Raw genomic sequence first — 19,812 nt, 5'->3', positions numbered from 1 at the left:
CAAACACTTGCCCCGATTAGGCAGTCAGCGCGACGGGAGGGTCAGATTACGAGGCTGTGCTGCAGCCACACTAGGCATCAGCCATTACATCTGTTGCAAGGTCAGGGTGTTACGCTGAAGAGATCATGTCGATTGGGTGGAATATATCAGGGGGTGCGCGACTCTACTAGGAAGAACATGAACCTGATTATTGGCGCACAAAATTATCTCCGTGAGGGCTGTGCACAAGGACACTTCGTATCGGCAAGCAGATTTATAATAACCCTGTCAATAATGGCAGCAATACTCGGTGCCAAGGTTGAAATCCAGTAACATATCTTCTCAGGGGATATACTCCAGAGCTTGTCGTCTCTTGGCAATTGCTTGGCCCTCGACGCCACATGGCGTGTCGATGAGAGTTTCGCATCAGTTTCCTTTTCGGGATCTCAATTACCATTTCTTTGTTTGACATGTAATGGTCACTATCCCATTCTACTAATCAACACCAAGCACTCAAATGCAAGCTCTCAAGGTGTGTACTAGCCAACCTAACGCCGTCCCAGTTCTCAACATATCCAATATAACACGAACACTATAGAAAATATTATAAGTGACATTCATTCGGACACATCTAGGATCTATGTACCCAGCTCACTCCACCAAACGCCTGAAAATGAATCATCCACACATTAACTGAGATCGGCTCTCACACTCGGATATCATCCGCATTCTTGGGTCGGTATTCGGAGAAGCTCTCTGGCCAGAGGAACATCTTCTCTTCGTTGGATGGCGTCGCAGCGACAAACTTCGGAACCTGTTGTGATATTGTTAGCTTCGATGAATTATGCGTCTGCAACACTCGAATATGTACTTACAGCCTGCCTGCTGGAAATCCGCCGCCACATGTTAGCCCGGGGGTTGAATCGGGCAGGCTTGCCCACACCCTTGGTCTTCTCCTGATCCTCCTTCATGATCGCTTCTACTTCCCGCTTGACGTCGGAAAATGAGTCGAAACCAATGTAGGGGATCTTGTTCTCAATGCAGTATTCTTCCAAACGCAGACCCTTGCGCGCAAAGAGAACATCTGCTTCGCGAGCAGCCGGGAGGTCGGACACGCCGTCGCCAATGAAGATGATAAGAGGGATCTCTCCTTCCAAAGCATCTTCTGCTGCTTGCGCACGACCCTCTTTGATAGACAGCGCCTTGTCGTGGCCAAGCTCTGTTTCATGCCTCCAGATCGGCTTCCACTCCGACCCGTCGGACTTGATTTCTGCATCATTGGCGACAATTTGAATGCGCGAAGCCTGAGACAAAACAATCAGCAACTACCCATCCAAACCCCCACTCCCACAATGAAATCAAATCACCATACCTCTTGCTCTCCCAGGAAAGTGTCCAGCACTTTCTGCAAAACAGGCTTCAATCCAGCACTGATCACATTGAACTCAATCCCCTTTTCGATACAGAACTTGTGAAATTCCTGGAACCCAGGATCAATATCCAGTTCCTCCTGCATCACATCGAAGCCGTCCTCGAAGGGGATCCGTAGCGAACCCCACATTTCCTCGGAGACTTCGCGGAACGAGCGCTCGCCGGACTTGATTTGCTCGTCGAGCATTTGGCGGCGCTTGGCGCCACATCCTAGATTATCGAAGAGGACATGGCCTGTGTCTTGCATGAATATCGTTCCATCGAAGTCTGTCCGATAAGTCGCGGATTAGCGGCATGGTCCAAGTGGAGATATACTGATCCACGGCACAAGAAAGCAAGAATACAAGTAAGGTACAGGGGTTACTTTTTCTCTTACATACCTGAGAAGCAGACAATCTTTCTTGTTGTGGTACCGCTGGACGACATATTCAGACAGGTAGGTGTTTATTTACTGGACGGGTTGAAAAACCGGTGAAACAGAAGTAATAATAATGCTGATAATGATGATGTATAGATGGCGACAGCCCAGACTAAGAATATGAGGATATGCCCCTGGTGAAATAGCTTCGGGGAGGATAAAAAAGAAAAAAGAAAAGAGGAGAACTTGTGGCGACGAGAAACCGGACCTTTCCAATGACGTACCTGGGCTGTGAAGAAACCGGCAATGATGCGACCACTGCCGACTGAACTGACTGACTAACGGTAGTCTAGCCCCAGTGGATCCAGAATTCCCCGGGGGGTAAGTTGTTGTTGTTCCATCTGGTGGGACCGACAGGGGACCAAATAATGGTGCAGCATGAAAGGGGGGGGAAGAGGATCTGTGGCTAATATTGGATCCCCTCGGCTTGCCGAGGGGACACTAAACAAAGTAAGTAAAGTTAGGGATTGGATTGGCTTTGGGGTTTCGCTCTGATTTTTTCTATAAACGTCATCGCCCCTTTGGTGACATAACCAACTGTTCGGATCTACTACCCTTTCATCCGGTTACGGAAGGTATCGCGGGCCAACATGCTCCCACATCCACCAGTCACACATACTGGACTTATTGAACATTGAATACTTTGTAAACTGCGTTGACTCTAAACATCTTCGCAATAAGCATGCATTCAGTTTTCAAGATACTCAGCTGTAACACATGGCATGCTCGGTTCCGAAGAGCCACCCGCCACAACTATCTTGCCGAGGAGTGGTTCCGCAAATCCGGATGAAGCCGCTCGGCTAGCGCTGGGTTATGACAACATTCCTTCTCCACCGGGTCACTTTACGCCCAACCAGAGGCCGTGCCATCCCCAGATATCATCAGTGCCTACATAGGCCTTTCCACGATCCTACATTAAAATCGAGAAAGTTATCATTATAGTATCTGTAGCTTGCCTACTTCCAACGTATATGCATGCATATAATACAGGTCACGTCCCCCTCTTAGGATATGAGACGGCCATTGCCATCATCGCATTCTATGTATCCAAATGACTATCAACAGCATCTCGATAGATAGAGTCTAGCAGGTACCGGAAAGAAGCAAAAATAGTTAAATGGAGGGTCTTCAAAAGCCACCCGATACCCCAGAAAACACATGGGTCGATGAGTGCGAATTCAGGATCATGCACCATGATTGCTCCATCGACTTTTTGCACGAATTCTTTTGCCAAATGCAAAGAAGAGAAATGGAACGGGGATCAAGACCGCCGCAACGCACCCAAATACCGTGATGCCCCAACTCACTCCGATGCCCTGGAACATCGGCTGCACAAATAGAGGGAATACACCTGCTAGGATGGATCGAAGAAGAGTGGTGGCCGCAACTGCGCTCGCGCTGACGCGCAAGAATGTGTCAACCAAATAATTGATTGAACTCTGAAAGATGGTGGTAAAGCCGAAGCCCGTTAATGCGATGCCAACGAGTGATAGCCAATAGTTGATATGAGGCGATGAGGTCCCTACATCTAGTCAGTGTGGCACAACAAATCATATCGGGGAGTTAGGGACTGACAGGCAAAAATAAATAAGCCTCCGGTGAAGGCAACCCCTCCAACCATCATCGGAGGCAATCGTGCTTCGGGCACGGGTTTGCCGTCATTCTCGCGAAGCTTTCTAAAGTAATATCGGTTGTTATAAACGTTGGCTAGAGCCGCGGCGAAGATCCCGACGAGGAGGGCGACGAAGGGAAGGCCTCCGGTAACATGGCCCCAGCCGCGCTTCTCCTGGAATTCAATGGGGAAGCTTTCAAGGTTTACATATAAAATCGCTGTTGACAGAGTGAGTAACCGCATCCACAACCCTTGCCAAAAATGAGTACCAACCGTAAACGAAAGACCCATAGATCGACATGAACAGTCCAATTGGGGTGTTCAGTATCTGGAAAGGACGGATCAAATATTTCTGCGACATTTCGGATATCGATACGTCCCATTCTTCGTGCTATTACTCAGTTAGTATGAAGCCAACTCTAAAAAGAAACAACTTTCTTGGTATCTGCCTTGCTCACCTTCGCGTGCAGAGCCCAGTTCTTGCCTTCCAGCCGCAGCCGGCGTGCTTTTCGGACCAACAATGCCGGTGCATAGCTCTCATCAAGAATCAAGAAATCCAGCACCGATTGCACTACCATCAAAATCCCCGTCAGGTATTCCGTCCAGCGCCAACCTAGGCTACTATTAGACACAAAGGCCCCGCCAATGATGGGACCAAGACAAGGTCCGCCAACGAGAGTGACCGAATAAACGACGATGGCCACACCGCGATGTTCTGGCCTCCAGATATCCGCCATTGCACCGCCAGTTATCGCCACGCTAGAGCTGCCGAAGAATCCAGAGAAGAATCGGGTGATCATCAATGTCTGGATATCCTTTGCCGTTGCCGTCCCAAAAGAGAATATCCCTGCTATGAAATAAGGCTGTATCACAAGTCAGCTCGAATGGCTAAACTTGGTGACTTGACGTCTGAACTAACGGTCGCATGATAGGGCACGTACCAAGATGGTGACCGTTTTACGACCATAAATCTCGCTCAAAGGCGCCCACAGTAACGGTCCTAGCCCGAGACCAAAGACCAGCAAGCTGATTCCCAATGTGGATACTTCTTTCGAAACGCCAAACTCGTGCGCGATCGGCAGCATCCCCGCCGAATAGATCGCCGACGCAAAGGTGATCCAGCATGTAGTCAATCCATATAAAATGGTCGTGATGGCCTTCTTCCGAAAAGGCCAATTAATGGAACGGTAGGGATCATCTTGGCCATTGAAGTCGACCAGAACATCAGAGGTTGTTGCCTCGTAGAGTAGGGGATGAGCCAAAACCGCTTCGCTTTTGGTACGCTCTTGGTGGTCGAGAGACATGGTTGATGTTAGTACCCAGTTTGGGATGAAATGAGAGCAAGCAAGCAGCGCTGCCACGCCTCACTTGGGGGGATTCCCTCCATTTAACAAGCATCCATGCAGAGGGGGTCCCCGGACAGACTGGTCTTATGCGCAACCGATGGCCGGAACGGAAGGCTCATGCAGTTTGGTCCGGGGTCGCATAGGCTTATCCGAACCCCGTCTGCCTCAGTCATAGTCCGTATGATCCCAATGACATCGAGCTTAGATCCCATGGGCTCCTCCACTCGGTCGCACTCATGACGACCAAAACGAAGATGTTGAAAGCCCGCTCTGTGCACCCTCATCCAAACTAATATCGAATAGCTTTCATCCTTACTTCTTCCTGCCAAACCCTTTGGCACGCTCGTACATACGAAAATGGTAATAGATTAACAAGGCTAAATTCGTGGTACAATTGTCGCTTGGATAGCCTCTAGGGATCGTGTACGTTCTGGTCTTATGATGTGAGACCTGCAGTATGCCGAAGAAAGGGAAATTGTGTCCCCTGCTTCACCTTATGTCTGATTGCCTGGTGATTTTCTCGCCCACCCCGGAACCAGCCACTCAGGAATATGGGAGTCATCAAGAAGAGGGAGCATTGGTCCGAAATTATTGCACGGTTCATGAGCGGAGCTTTCGACGTGCGGAACACCCGGGAAAAGCTCTTCAAAGGGATCCAAAGTCTCCGTCAAGAAATCGCTAGGAAGATTTTTTACTACATTGCAGGTTGGGTCGACAGGTGTAGACACATATGTCGTGTTCGTATCCCAGCACAATTCGGAGCCTAGGACCCCTTGCATATCATCTCGATTGGTCGGTGCTCGCTGTCTCCCTCTGCCAGCAGGGTCAAGCTCCTGCATCTCTCGTATGTACTGTGCCTTGGCCATCAGTCGTCTGATAGGCCGCCATAGGGTACCCTTTCTCCCGCTTTCCTTCACCTTCCAATTGTTATAAACGGTATTGACGTACCCCCATGCGCGGTCACAGTCTGCCGAAGGGGGCCGAGTGCAGATCTCAGAGAGCACAAAGGCAACGGCATGCCACTGAATGTGCGTCTTTGAGTGCCAACTCCAGTGGGCAATCCTTTTGTTTGTGAGGACCAAGCTGGATAGTTTCAGAACCTCAATGGATGACAAGAAGAGCTGATCGCGCACAGGGTCCGATAAATTGTCACCATGTTCCTTCTCACCTAGAGGGTATCGTGCAACTAGCCACGCACGTGCAACCATTAGACGGGCTACGAATGTTGAAGCCAAGTCAAAAGGCTGTGACGTATCACAATGCTGTAAATATCGCTCTTCAAGGCGATCGTGTAGGTTCTGCACTAATGCTTCACGTTCTTTCAAAGACGGCCTGCCAGTCCCATTTCTCGGCCCTCCCAAGCCTGGAACCACACAGCTAAGCTTCCACATGGTCTGCATAACCTCACACCTGATAAGACAGAAATACATGCCAGTTACACCGGCCCTCTCAACGGGTAGCTCGCTCATGTCGGCAGTCAGGTCAGCATCTTCAACATTGAGCGGTAGCTTCGTGTCAAAGGCTGAGCCCCGCACAATTGGCTCGCAGCCATGGTACTCTGATGAGCGGGCATCTAGAAGACAAATGTGCCACCACAGCCGCCGGCGTAGCTCTGTCTCCATAGGCTTGAGCCCGAACACGATGCCATCGCGGTGGAGGCCCATAGCTTGCGCGATGTGAAAGATGAGTGCTGTGAGCGACCAGACGGTCCGGGAATCATCTTCGTTGCGTAGCGCGAAAAGGAAAAGCACTGCGGCTTGCAATAGCATGACACTTTGCGTATTTAGCAGGTCAGCACGGGCTAAGGCTTGTTCTATGGCGAACAGATAGGTTTCTGAAGCATGTGCCTTGGAGACGCCAATAGTTCTTAGGCACTGCTCGGGCTCCATGCTTATTACTGCAGAGTAATATATGGCGAATAAGAGTGCTTCAGTATCTTTATCGAGCGATTCGAGAGACGCAACCGCATCCCAATAGTTGCGAACTAACGTGGGCATGTGGAATATACGCACCATCGGGGAAACGTTCTCCTGAAATACCCCGAAAAGGGTTACCGACTCAGTCAAGGGTGGATGATAGGGATGAAGCGAATGAGCAAGAGCCCGGAATCCCAATATTGAAGCATTGGAGCCTGTGGGCAAAGGTCGCTCTGAAACGGACTCCCCCGAAAAGGCAGAGTCTTCTTCTTCCAAGGGCTCATGTAGTAGATCCCGCAGTTCTGCAATCTGCACCGTTACTCGTTAGCTTGAAAGCGAACGGATGCAGTAAGGGTCTTGGCCGGGACCCGGACATACCTCATCGCCCAGATTCGCCCAGAGCACATTACTGACATAATAGCTCCGTGTTTCGTCTATCAATAGGCGGCCTAGATGCTGCTCGACTGAATTCTCCGAGTCTGAATTGCCCGTGCGGGAGACAGATTGAGTACGGGAAGTTTCTGACACTCTGCTGTCTGCTGAGGACGATAGCGTGACTGGCGCTGCAGAATGAGGAGTTGAGCTTCCCTGATTCGCATGGTACTCAAAACTCCTTATGATAGACTCGAGCCTAGTTAATCGGTGTGACAACTGCGCGTTCACAGCATTGCGGGGCCGCTTAGGAGCCCTGCCGCGTCCGGGGGGATAGATGCATTCCACGCCCGAGCGACTGCAATTGATACAAGGCCGTTGTCGGTCACATTTTATCTTTCGCTGTCGACAAGAAGAGCAAGTGCGGGCGTAAGTCTGAAGTGGAGAGGAAGCATCAGCCAGACTTTGTGGCATTGGGGATATAGCGCTCATCGTAGTTAGACTTTCTCGTCTCTGCGCTCGAAATGTCGTACCGAAGAAAGACACAACTATACGCCCGGCTCCAACTTATCCGATTTCTGTTCGCACTTCGTAATGACGAGGAAAAATATGAATTGACGGATTGCAGTTCAACGTTCCGGCTGAAGTGAAGTACTACTTACTACACGTGGGGCCGCCAAGCCGCATAAGCTTATGCGACCCCGACCAGCCCGATCGATGCTGACATACATCACTTGTCCATAAAAAACAGACTAGAAATTGCTTCTTCAGACAAATACCTTCTGCTTTAGTCCGGTGAGTAGTATTTTGTACACTAAAGCTGTGGCCAATGGCACTCATAGTAACGCAAGCGGGGCTACCAGAATGCAGCGCTGTATGTAGGCATTCATGTATAACATGTTAGTAGGATTTGGCGTGCTTCTCAAAAGCAAATACAAGTATATCTTTCGCTTCATTGGTCAGACATGTCATCTTGGATCGATCCGAATCAGTAGAAGCTGCTATATATCCACTTTCGAGACATTGGACGGCAGACAAGCATCTTAGGTAGGGTAGGGGCATTCCAAAGGTTGAATATGCTCAGCAGAGCCTCGTTCAGCTAGCTGATGATGATGATGATGATGATGATGATGATGATGATGATGATGCGTATTCTGATCAAGGATCAGGGTCTGGCAAACGCGGCTCAAACAAACGCGAAGCAAGCAGCTTTTGCTATGGCGGGTCTTGCCATAATGAACACCGGTCAAGCGAGCGTTCCCGCCTGGGCCCAGTCAATTGTGACGACCGTGTAACTTAACTGCAAAGGTAAGAGTTAGGATGTTCTGTGCGCATTCAAGGGGCGGCTAGGGAGTATAATGATCTTGTGGGGGATGTGGCCAGGCTTATGGAGTAGATTGATGAGAACTATTTATGAGACATCAGCCATGACAATTGACCCTTTATTAAGATGATGTAATTGGTGTCGAGGCCGTGCGCCGTGCCTTATGCAAAGCGGTGGGCTTGGTGGACACAAATCATCCTGGAAATGTGAATAATACAGGGGATACTTGTATATGATATCCGATGAGGCCACCGGCTTGCTGAATGAAGGATGGCAGGCTGCCGCATGCAACGCCTCGCACCTGCCCGGTCGGGCGTCCCCTACTCCGCCTACATGCTCTAGATGGTCTTCCGGTTGCTTTTTGCCTTATCCTTAGCTGGCTCTAGCACAATCAGAGCAGACCATGTCTTGTTGTTGTGTCATTGGACGCTTGGGTTCTATATTAAGCGAACCCAATCCTTTATCAGCATACGCATCGTCAGCAGCAAGCTGAACGAGGCAAGCAGGAAAGGCCAGAATGGAGGCAACAATTTCAAGCAGACACTGAAAGAGACACCTACCACTCTTCCTAAGACCGGAAAGGATTTCTATTCCAGGGAAGACCAGTCAATGTAGAGTGGATGCGATCCAACGAAAACACGGCAGAGAGTCGTCAGCCTGGAAACGGGACCCTCTCAAGGGAGTGAGGCATATAGATAGAATCTTTGAACCTCGGTTGTTTGGCACTCGTTTAATGACGAGGACGCAATCTGTTGTAGGTAGCGCGTCTGTACATTGGTCGGGAGCAGAGGCCGTTATGAACCACAAGACAATTATGCAACAACAACTGAAACAGCGGTGATTGGGGTGAAAAGATATGAAGCAAGAACCAGGATCACTAAACAGACTAAGCCACACAATAGGGCAGAGCAAAGGTAAGCCGAGGCACAACGCGAGAGAAGCAATTCTAGAAAGTGGAGGTCAAGTTGGAAGGTGGAGCGCCTAATTGTCAGGATGGAGCCACCAGTCTCGGTTAGGCAAGTATGGCCTAGTTGCCTCCACTGCGGCCTGCCTTTTCTGGCAAGACTATTCCATGCGATGCTCCATTTTCTCCCAACCACGCACAATTGACACATAACGGCTCACAAAGTGACACCACACTTACTGTGTACTCGGGCTTGGTCCGCTATCTCAGGAACCGAGATGGCAGACCTTCTTGACCCTTGTCATAACCTTCTTCACTAAACCGTACGTTTTAGCCCCTCTGACTTGCCAGCCAGTCGGGCCTTGCCCGTGCTGAGTGACCATCTTCGCCCGAATTGAGCGACAAACACCCGTGCGGTATAAATTTCTCGGGCGTCATTCCCCAGCATTGCGGACACTTTCATCGAGAAAATGAGTAGAAAAAGAAGTCTGGAGCATTAATTGGGTCTAATATTATATGTTCTATCTAGAAACAAAAGATCTGGTCACTCATCTTCGAGATCGTTCCTGACGTCTGGAATCCAATGGCGCCCAAGGTCTTTTTGCACGCATTTACCATGCCTGGGGGCCCACAGAGCATAACCTTAGTCTCTGCTGACGGGATTGGCAACCTTTCACGGAGGACAGTCTCATTCACGTAGCCCGACCCATACGTCCACCCCTCGGGGGCCGCGTCCAGCATGTACCAAAGTTTGAAGTTCTTGGGATACTTGCGAGCAAATTCCTCCAGCTCCTCGCGCAGCAGGATGTCCCCCTCGCTCCGATTAGCATAGATCAGACTGATCTCGGTCGTGTCACGCTCGTCTTCGCAAATAGCCCGAATCAGTTGATACATGGGGGTGATGCCTGTTCCACCAGCTACCATTCCAATCTTGGCACATAGCCCTCGGCTGTAGCGCATGGCTCCTTTGGGTCCCCTGAACTCCACCTCGTCCCCAACATTCAGGTTGGCAAGGTATTTGCCGCTCAGTAGACCATCAGGGTAACACTTGACGACCAGTTCGAGTCGGCCCAAGTCCAGATTGTTGGAGACAGGGGTATAGGATCGGCTCACTGTGTTCCCATCAATAATGGCGCGGATGGCAACATGCTGTCCAATGGGAAGGCCAATCACCCCCTTCGTATCAGGCAAAGCGAATACAAATCGGTACACATTGGGCGACAACAAATCCTTCTGGATCAGGGGTAGACGCTGGTATTCTTTGGAGTCGAGGAAGCCCTTCGCCATGTGAGGGTCTGCTCGGGCCACTTTCCGAGCTTTGATATGCGGAGGATAGCGCATGAACCCATGTTCGATCTTCATCATTTTGGCAGCTTGGCGCGCCACTACGCTGCCAATTGCACAGGAGAAAAGCGTAGCTGCGAGAAATCCATTGGCGAATCCACCGCCTGGTAGTCTGATTCCACTGAACTCTTGTGGCATGGCACTGCCAAGAACTTTTCTCATATCGAAAACTCCGGGACTCTTCCGATTCAGAACGTAAAGCAGTGTCGTTACCGCTCCTAAGGCCCCAGTGACTGCCAGGAGCGACGAACCATTGGTTGCCGGGTTTTCGGTCTTCTCTGGCTTCTGGGAAATTACACGGACTGCCTTTGGAGGAACAAACTTCTTAGCGTCTTTCAGGGTACCGATCAAGTAGTCCTGCAAGATCTCCCTGGAGTCTTCCGAATGGCCGACATCCTCGAAATCTGCTGTGGCGTCAGTGCCTGCGGTCTCAAGGAGAACATCCACGCCTCCTGGATGGTCCTGCAGGTACTCGGTGATGTCAAATACTATGTAACAGTTTCAGTAACCCATCATGTGAATACACCGAAAGCCCTTACCTTGCCCGTGGATGGCAATCCAGATGTCATCCTTGCGATTATGCTTGGCAACATCGGCCAATGTATACTCGGCAAGCTGGGAATCAGCTCCCATTGTGACCGTCGAGTCTAAGGGTACAGGTTGGGCCATTTTTGGCTGAAGGAGAGTTGGTGAAATTTAAAGGATAATCGTTCTGCTGGGAGGGAACGAAATGAACCAGGGCTCTGGCATTATAACTGCCAATTTTTTGTTCCGAGGTATAGCAGCGGTATGCGTCTAATGAAGCGCGACATAATTGTCAACTTGATACCCACATTGCGTTGCTAAAAGTCTCGCAACGCTTGGCTCGGCCGGCATCATTCCTTCGGAGATTGGCCACGTCTGACGCTTAACGGCCCGACTGGATGGTCGGCACGGCATAGCCGATGAAGCCACCCACCTCTTGGTTTGAGCCTGCCATAGCCTTCTCCTTTTCATGGCAGAAACTCCTTAGGCAGTGGGTCTGGGGTGGCGATCGTTGTCTTCTTTGCAGTTAGTTCGAGTTTTCGGTGACGGCGACTCACGAAACAACCGAGGCAGGCACCGAGGCCTTCAATGTCTATGCGCATAATTGTCTTTGAAATGAACGCCATTCGTGCACTATGGCTGAAACTAGAAACCATTTCATTTCGTGCTATGTGGATAGCGAAAACCATGGCCGGTCTATGTGGGTTCATTGTCAGTCTGGGTCATTCTCCTTGATTTGTCTGTCGCATCGGGGTAGTTTTATTAGAGATAGTACGTACTCTCTATAAAGCTCTACGATGACCCTTGGCGAGCAGAATCTCCCCAACCACCCGTCGAGAGATTTTCAACAACTGCTCTAATCATGTCTGCTAAGCTTTTTCATCTCCTGGGTGAGCCCGTGGCAACCGCTCGAGAGATCGAAGTGGACTCATCGCTAGATTATGATGGGCTTAGAAACCTAATCGCTGCGCATTTTGCGATAGTTGACCCCAATGGTACCAAACATCCTATCTCTCATTGCCCTTTTCTAGAATCACCTCCAAGCTGACTACTTTAGGCATTGGCTTTCAGTCTGAAGACGCCGTCTTCACCAGTGTGGCTGAGATCGTCGCTTCTGAAACCCCAATTAGTATCGCCATTGATGGGAAACCGGTGAGAGAGGTCCCGGGGCCAAAGGGGCTTCCGATAATTGGAAATTTCTTTGAAATCTATCCCGATCACTTGGGCAACCATCAGCGCTTGTTTGAGCAGTACGGGCCTCTCTTCAAGACTACTAATTACGGTCGCACGGTATACCACACGAACGACCCAGAGCTCAGTGCGATTGTTTTCTCGGAAAGTGATTTCTTCACTAAGAAAATCAACGAATCCCATCCGCTTCATGCAATCAAAAACAAGGAAGCGGGTGTGTTCCTCGGCGACACCGACACACCTGAATGGAGAACTGCCCATAAATTTCTCCCTCCCGCATTCGGACCAAAGGCTGTCCGTCATTATGCGCCAGTCATGCAGCAGACGGTAGAGGATGCCTTCAAAGTGTTTGATGCTTTTGATGAGCAAGGCGAAGCGTGGAATGTCTATCAATACATGTTGAAGCTTGGCTCTCAGGCGGTTGGAAAGCTAGTCTTGGGCATTGACTTCCAACACTTCTCCAACATGAATGCACCCCCGCATGAATTGATCCTTCTGATTGCCGAGTCCCTTGAATTGAACAAGAAGATCACTGCCAGAGGTGACTGGTACGCCAAGCTGCCCTTCGGAGACCCTAAACGTCTTCAACAAATCCGTGGTCGGGTCTGGAACATTGTCGACGAGTCCATCCAGAACGCTAGTCGTGGTGGTGTTGAGGATCTCCCACTTCAGGATGCCGCCCTAAAAGCCCATAACATGATTGGTATGTCAACCCAGAGCTATCACCTTCCAGACAGCCGCTAACTGCCGAACAGACTACGCTATCCGGGCGACGGATAACAAAGGCGAAAAGTTGCCCAAAACGAGCTTAATCCAAGCCTTGGTTGTCGCAACTGGAGCTGGCTTCACCACCACCAGCTCGCTGCTGTCATGGTTGATTTACAGTCTCGTCAACTACCCTGGTGTGCAGGATAGGCTTTTGCAAGAGCTCGTGGATAACGGCATCGACGCTGATACGCAAATCACCGCCGACCTGACCGACCGTTTGACATTCATGGACAAGTTTATTAAAGAAACCCAGCGCCGACACAACCCGTCCTACCAACCCGCGCGTACAGCCAAGATGGACATGATTCTGCCTGGTGGCTACAAACTGCCTGAAGACTCGGTCGTCATCGGCGCACTTCATCACCTTCATAACAATCCCGACGTCTGGGACAACCCGACGCGTTTCAACCCAGACCGATGGGATACTGAAGAGGTCAAGAACCGACACAAATCGTCCTACATTCCCTTTGCGGCCGGTCCTCGGATGTGCATCGGCTTCAACTTTGCTCTTCAAGAAGTTAAGGTGTTCTTGCCGAAACTGGTATACCGGTACAAGTTCACCAAGGAGACTGACGGCCCGATTGAGTACGATCCTATGTTCCAGCTGATCAGGCCGAATAACCTGTATGTACGGGCTGAACGGCGCGTCAAGTGGCCGCCAAAGACGGAGACTCCTATGACGGCGTCGCTTTGAACAGTTACTGAGCGAGGGATGAGAGTTGGAGCCTTTGTTGATTGTGTTTTGATGTGCATCGTTTATGTAAATAGAATAGCGTTTATATTGCCCCTATATCATGATAGATTTCTCCTTTCTGATTCTCTTGTTTCCTGTCATCTTACCCTTACAAAATTGAAATTTAACCAAGACATTATGGTGCCCCGATAGGAGCCGGACGAGTCAAAAAGAGAAAGACCAAAAAGACATCTCCCCGACTGGGAGTCGAACCCAGGTCTCCCGCGCTTGTTCCCGGTAGGGATTGACAAGCGGAAATCATGACCGTTAGACCATCGAGGATATTATATGCTCTGGAGTTTTGTTTATTGTTATAGACAGCAGAGTTGATGAGCGTAGTAATATCCTTTCTTTGTTTTCTGTCCATCGGTTCGCTAAACTTTCCCTCTCGCGCGACTGGATTATCTGCATCGTCAACTGAATAATTGACCAAGAAATCACAACTTTACAACGCTATAGAGAAATTAAGTCTGAATTGGGAAAAAAAAAAATAAAATAAAATAAAAAAATTTGCCATTACCACTTATTATGTGAGTAGGTCATGGTGGTTAGACGAATGGAGTGTGGAAAGGTTGACTTCTACTGTAAGGCTGAGCGTACGGAGTAATCAGCCCTATTAGTGGGCCACCCTCGGTAGTTATTACTCATTTGGTTCTTATAAGTTAGTACCTATAGCTCCCTACCAGCTGAATGTTCCACACTAAATTGGGATGTGGAACACAAGGAGATAGTCACAAATTTGTAGTGAGGATCTAAATCTCATCCTTGGGCTTTTCTGGTCGTAGTTCGGCATATAAGAGACTGACTGTCCTGGTGTAGCTACAACCGGTGAAGGTCTCAGTGAGGGTCTAATAGCTCTTTCTACATGGAATGGAGAAGCGAAAAGAGTCAATATAAAGCACAAGAGACTAGGTCATCATGGACTATGACAAACGAAAAAGTACAAGAGCAAAATAGGAGAAAGACAAGGACAGAGGAAGGATCAGGGAGTGTCATGTTGGCCGAACAGACATACTAACTCCCAACATGATTTGACGAAAATACTGGGCATTTCGTGAGTAATTACTTTAGAGCAAGCTGAACTTCTTCTAAGTGAGTTAAAGACTTGACTTGAATGCAGGTCCAATTGGAGTGTTGATGACAGCCGATTAATTGATGTTTCTGGATTGGACCCTGGATGGGGTGCCTGGCTGCCTGGAGGAGACGATCTGCAGAACTTCCAATCCCGCCTTCCCGTCCCCTCCATCCTTCTTCTATTTCTACTCTCTTCCTTCCCCCTCTTCGCTCTTTTTCTCCCTTCTCCCTCCTTTTCTTCTTGTCCATATTTACAATTTTATATTTACTACCATACTTTCTCAATTGAGGGGTTGATTGCCTGTTTTACATAAGGGCTCATTATTATCATGTCGGCTCCGTCCGATCCATCTTCCTCCGCCTCTTCGCGAGGAACGCGTGTGCATCACCGCATCCTCGCTGAACTTGGCCTGACTTCAGTCTGGCAATCCCCTCGAGATGTCAAACTGCTCTGCGCCCAGCGCTTTGTGCGTCTCTTCGCTTACGGTGGTTCAACTCTAATACTGGCTGCTTATCTCTCAGCATTGGATATCTCCGATGAACGCATCGGTCTTTTCATGACCTTGACCCTGGTGGGCGATGTCGCTATCAGCTTCCTCCTCACTCTGTTCGCCGATGCCATGGGTCGCAGGGCCGTCCTCGCCCTGGGTTCAGCTTTGATGGTCGGCAGCGGCATCCTCTTTGCTTCGGTCGGCAATTACTGGGTCCTTCTGGCGGCGGCCGTCTTCGGTGTCATAAGTCCGAGGTGAGTTCTCCGAATTCCGAGAGAAAAACCCGACTATTTATAGTATCCCCGACAATGTCCGGGCATACGGGCTTACAAACTCAATAACAGTGGAAACGAAATTGGCCCCTTCCGGGCTGTCGAAGAATCGACTTTGGCCCATCTGACCCCCAAAGAGATCTTGAGCGATATCTTCGCTTGGTACTCGCTGATTGGCAATGCGGGCACCGCCCTGGGCATGATGACCGGTGGATGGGCCATCAACCTGCTTCAGGTTATCTGGGGATGGCCCTACATCCCCGCCTGTCGAATGATCTTTTTTGCCTACGCCGCTATCGGCGCGCTCAAGTTTCTCCTGTCTATTGCACTGAGCTCCGCTGTCGAGGCCGAGACGAAGAAGCCTGCGCAACGGTCTAGTAATGAGGGTGAACGACAACCTCTGCTGGGCGATCAAACGAGCAACGCCGCCCCTCAAGAGCAGCAGCCTCAAAAGAAGAAATCGATCCTTTCTTTCCTCGGCGATTCCGAGGTCGTCACCTTGTTTCTGCGACTTGCGATCCTGTTCGCATTGGACTCGTTCGCCTCTGGACTGGCATCGCTGTATGGCAACTCTTTCAAGGCTGGCCCCAGAAACCGTATAGTTCGATGAGACTGACATGTCGTATAGGTCGTGGATGACATACTTCTTTAAGCGCAAGTTCTCCCTCCCTGAAGGGTCACTCGGATCCATCTTCTTCACAACTAGCCTTATCTCTGCGGCCTCGGTGCTGGTGGCCTCATCCATCGCCAAGCGCATTGGCAATGTCAAGGTTTGCTCTCTCCAAGATAAATATCCTTTTCCGGCATCTGGCCACTTTTTGCTGACTACTGCAGACCATGGTCTTTACTCATCTTCCCTCTGCTATTTGCCTGGCACTCATCCCAGTTCCTTCGGTTCTCCCGCTGGCGCTGACCTTTTTGGTGCTCCGCGCCTGCTCTCAAACTATGGATGTGGCTCCTCGCTCGGCCTTCCTTGCTGCAGCGCTGCCGCCGGACCGTCGCACGGCTATCATGGGATCAATCAATGTCGTCAAAACCTGTGCCCAGAGCCTTGGACCTCTGTTGACCGGTATCTTGGCTGATCGAGGTGTCTTCGGGCTTTCATTCACCATTGCGGGTATATTGAAGGCTGTCTATGACATTGGCATGCTGCTCAGTTTTGCCGGAAAGGAAAAGCAGCAGCGGCGACCGGCACCAAGAAATGAAGATGAAGAAGCCGCCTAAACTCTCTAGGCAGACTTTAAGGGTTTAGCCTTTGAGGAAGTAGCCTCATAGGATCAGATCTTGGGCCCTGGAACAAGAGCTCCTGGTATGGATATACTCTGTAAAATCTATCTATATATCCTAATAACCCTATCTTATCTACCTATCATTGATTGTACAACTAAGGGATAAATAGATAGATAAATAGATAGGAACTGGGATAAATGACATGCTAGCTCACCTGCAACCCCGCATTTCGGCCGATCCCAACCCGATTGATTAGAATTCGGTATAGAAGAGTCAATCAGTCCATGCAGTCCGGCTAAAAGACAGAAGTCAACAATCAAAACTTGCGATAAACCCGAACCCCACTGAGGGGAAGAGGGGGAAAAGAACTCGCACCAATAATGGGCGTCGATGGGGTTGTGTTGTCGTTCCCCCGCAAATGGAAAGAGATGATGTAGATAAAACACTGGTTTTCCCTGTTCCCGCTGTTTATGCGTACTGTGTGAGGATTAACTCGGATTTTTTGGTTCTGTTTCTAGACAAAATGTCGCGGTATCTGAGAGCATTCGTGCTCGCTCTCGTCGGATCTACTACCCTGGCGGTATCAGCCAGTACTAGCAATAGTAATGGCTGGTGCCAGTCATCCTGGTCAACAAATACATGCCAGCTATTCACCGAGTCAATGGATTACCTCGATCGGATATACGATGCTTCGGCGGGATATGTCTATGATCCGAGTGCTGCGACGGCGCTGCGACACGATACCAGGACGTCCGTGTGGTATGCCGTGGGATTGTTGGCTCGGGATCAGGGAGATGATGTAGCTCAGGCCATGACTATCATTCGAAACGTAATAGATGCGCAATTCAAGGATACAAGTGATCAATGGTGGGTGTGATTGACACTTTGGGAGAGAGACATTTTCCCCTAAATATAATAATTGACTAACCGGCCGGATTATGCGTCTCACACAGGTACGGAGACTACCAGCAATATCCCGAAGAACCTACAGTAGGAACCCCAGCATACCCGCCGATCATCTACGATACCTGGGACCCCAACTGGAGAGAGTTCATCGGCACAGCTTTTATCATTGCGCTCGAGGAGTTCCCGCATCTGATCGATGCAGATATGACGCAGCTGATGCACGCCTCGCTTTACAATGACACTACTGGGGATAGTTATCGGGTTGGTGGAGTGGATGATGATAATTTGTATCCCTCGTATACGAACCCGGTGCGTGAGGAACTACCAACTTTCATACGAACAAGTGAGAGTAGACTGCTGACTAGTTGCGCTGCGCAGTCCTTAATGCGTGCCATCATCACAGGCTGGACGGGACGCAAACTTGGTGACCAGAATATGACAAACTCCGGCGAGACATACGCAAAGGAGATCATCGAGCTGTTCGATCGCGCAGATACGCTTTCGGAATTCAACAGTGCCACGTACACGGGCGTTTCCCTGATTGCGCTGACCATGTGGGCCAAGTACGCTGCAGAGGACTCGGTCATGAAGGGGAAAGGGAAGGAGATGTTGCAGGATACGTGGGACACCATTGGGGAGTTGTATCATGCTGGGTTGAAGAACCTCGCTGGTCCTTGGGATCGAGCTTATGGGTTTGATATGCAAAAGTACTTTGGTATCATGTCGGGGCATATTTGGTCGCTGGTCGGGAAAGAGACTTCTCCGGTTATTGATAAGGTGAGCAGGAGCTGGGAGTATCATTACTGCATTTGTTGGGTCTGGGCGCTAACAACCGATAAAACACCAAGGTGTATATGATGTCTCATAACTCCGACTTTTCCATCTCGCCCCTGATAGCTATCCTGTCGGATTTTCATAACTTGCTTGTCCCGTCATCGGCCGTTCAAGCCCTGAAAGCCTTCCCTGGTGAGCATACGGTCAACACTTCCGCTTACTCTATTCCATATGACTCCTTCCCGCGACAGGTGGCTGCGTGGCTGAGTGAAAACATCAGCATTGGAGCAGAGACCTTCAATGAGTCTGTTGTCGGTGGCCCGGCTATCAATCCATCACAGTTTAACCCGGCTGTCATTCAGTGGGATACTGGGGCTGGAATTGGCTGGATAACAGTGGGTTTTTTCCCTCTCAAACAACGATACTGGTTCTCAAAAGCCATGACTAACATATATTCAACAGTTGTATGCGACGGAGCCGGCTCTGAATGCCGAGGTAGGACCCGGTTATCTGAACCTGACCTATCCGCGTGGAACGTCGGCCTCTCAGTTCCAGTTTCTGGTATCTCCGTTTGAGACCCAAAGGAATGTGGCCGGCTGGGAGGACATTGTCGGCCTGGATATTACCGTGTCGGGCAATATGGACCCGAATACCCTGAACATCTCGTATAGCTTGAGCGACCAAGTCATCAAGTAAATAAAGCCTCTCTAGCGCCCTTGTTTGGTGACCAATAAATAAGCTAACCCATTTCCATAGTGACTTTAGGTTTTGGAACTTCACTTATTCCATGCCGGCGAATAGCACCGCCATTCCGAATGTCCTCCTGAAGGTGCAATTGCAAACATGATATATACGCCGCATCCCCTCTCTATCTACTCTTTCGATGGCGAAAAGGACATTGGAGATGGTAGTAACAGAATAGATGCCCGTTTATACATCGGTTCCATGCCCTTTTGGGGGTGGTCGGCTATGTATGTCTTTTAGCTAGTACTACTACTAGTAGTAGTTCTCTGGAGGGTTTTCAATATACTTACAATACAGTCTTTGAAAGCTGGATAAGCTCACCTTAGCTTGCATGCAGTAAGTATATCCTTGATCTATTATATCATATGTGGGGTTGATTTCCTGGGTACGGTAAGTATGGATCAATGAGATGAAGAAGGCCGGGCAAGAGTAATGATATACTACTGCATATGATGTTG

General features: G+C 49.6%; 8 protein-coding genes and 1 non-coding gene across 9 annotated transcripts; 3 read left to right on the top strand and 6 right to left on the bottom strand.

Moving 5' to 3' along the window:
• Window positions 1-685: 685 nt before the first annotated feature.
• BO85DRAFT_363788 (putative 2,3-diketo-5-methylthio-1-phosphopentane phosphatase) lies at window positions 686-1,836 on the bottom strand (the record flags this gene model as incomplete). Its single annotated transcript, XM_025655672.1, has 4 exons — window positions 686-793; window positions 855-1,283; window positions 1,352-1,677; window positions 1,791-1,836. The coding sequence occupies 4 exons, from the start codon at window positions 1,834-1,836 to the stop codon at window positions 686-688; spliced, it is 909 nt and encodes a 302-aa protein (XP_025520398.1).
• A 1,176-nt stretch (window positions 1,837-3,012) lies between these two features.
• Window positions 3,013-4,744, bottom strand: BO85DRAFT_484479 (MFS transporter; the record flags this gene model as incomplete). Its single annotated transcript, XM_025663241.1, has 5 exons — window positions 3,013-3,350; window positions 3,404-3,658; window positions 3,714-3,831; window positions 3,899-4,303; window positions 4,382-4,744. 5 exons carry the CDS (start codon window positions 4,742-4,744, stop codon window positions 3,013-3,015), a joined length of 1,479 nt encoding a protein of 492 aa, XP_025520397.1.
• Window positions 4,745-5,280: 536 nt separating this feature from the next.
• On the bottom strand, window positions 5,281-7,566 carry BO85DRAFT_456415 (uncharacterized protein; the record flags this gene model as incomplete). Its single annotated transcript, XM_025661440.1, has 2 exons — window positions 5,281-7,011; window positions 7,081-7,566. 2 exons carry the CDS (start codon window positions 7,564-7,566, stop codon window positions 5,281-5,283), a joined length of 2,217 nt encoding a protein of 738 aa, XP_025520396.1.
• Window positions 7,567-7,848: 282 nt separating this feature from the next.
• Window positions 7,849-8,169, bottom strand: BO85DRAFT_137146 (uncharacterized protein). The gene has a single exon (XM_025654043.1). The coding sequence runs from the start codon at window positions 8,134-8,136 to the stop codon at window positions 7,975-7,977; it is 162 nt and encodes a 53-aa protein (XP_025520395.1). The 5' UTR covers window positions 8,137-8,169; the 3' UTR covers window positions 7,849-7,974.
• A 1,658-nt stretch (window positions 8,170-9,827) lies between these two features.
• On the bottom strand, window positions 9,828-11,279 carry BO85DRAFT_362354 (putative cytochrome b5 reductase; the record flags this gene model as incomplete). Its single annotated transcript, XM_025655626.1, has 2 exons — window positions 9,828-11,134; window positions 11,186-11,279. 2 exons carry the CDS (start codon window positions 11,277-11,279, stop codon window positions 9,828-9,830), a joined length of 1,401 nt encoding a protein of 466 aa, XP_025520394.1.
• A 754-nt stretch (window positions 11,280-12,033) lies between these two features.
• On the top strand, window positions 12,034-13,917 carry BO85DRAFT_390103 (cytochrome P450; the record flags this gene model as incomplete). Its single annotated transcript, XM_025656759.1, has 3 exons — window positions 12,034-12,166; window positions 12,229-13,065; window positions 13,118-13,917. The coding sequence occupies 3 exons, from the start codon at window positions 12,034-12,036 to the stop codon at window positions 13,822-13,824; spliced, it is 1,677 nt and encodes a 558-aa protein (XP_025520393.1). The 3' UTR covers window positions 13,825-13,917.
• Window positions 13,918-14,055: 138 nt separating this feature from the next.
• Window positions 14,056-14,145, bottom strand: BO85DRAFT_t33. Its single transcript has one exon. It is a non-coding gene; the product is annotated as a tRNA-Asp (tRNA).
• Window positions 14,146-15,138: 993 nt separating this feature from the next.
• BO85DRAFT_445895 (putative MFS transporter) lies at window positions 15,139-17,149 on the top strand. The gene is made up of 4 exons (XM_025659375.1): window positions 15,139-15,682; window positions 15,773-16,261; window positions 16,329-16,470; window positions 16,535-17,149. The coding sequence occupies exons 1-4, from the start codon at window positions 15,267-15,269 to the stop codon at window positions 16,922-16,924; spliced, it is 1,437 nt and encodes a 478-aa protein (XP_025520392.1). The 5' UTR covers window positions 15,139-15,266; the 3' UTR covers window positions 16,925-17,149.
• Window positions 17,150-17,448: 299 nt separating this feature from the next.
• On the top strand, window positions 17,449-19,651 carry BO85DRAFT_466170 (uncharacterized protein). The gene is made up of 6 exons (XM_025662115.1): window positions 17,449-17,797; window positions 17,884-18,145; window positions 18,215-18,613; window positions 18,685-19,005; window positions 19,073-19,302; window positions 19,367-19,651. The coding sequence occupies exons 1-6, from the start codon at window positions 17,454-17,456 to the stop codon at window positions 19,455-19,457; spliced, it is 1,647 nt and encodes a 548-aa protein (XP_025520391.1). The 5' UTR covers window positions 17,449-17,453; the 3' UTR covers window positions 19,458-19,651.
• Window positions 19,652-19,812: the final 161 nt, after the last annotated feature.

Source organism: Aspergillus piperis (assembly GCF_003184755.1).
Source record: "Aspergillus piperis CBS 112811 unplaced genomic scaffold BO85scaffold_2, whole genome shotgun sequence".
Classification (NCBI taxonomy): domain Eukaryota; kingdom Fungi; phylum Ascomycota; class Eurotiomycetes; order Eurotiales; family Aspergillaceae; genus Aspergillus; species Aspergillus piperis.
Note: the sequence above shows the minus strand (reverse complement) of the source record. Positions and strands in the feature narration are given on the sequence as shown.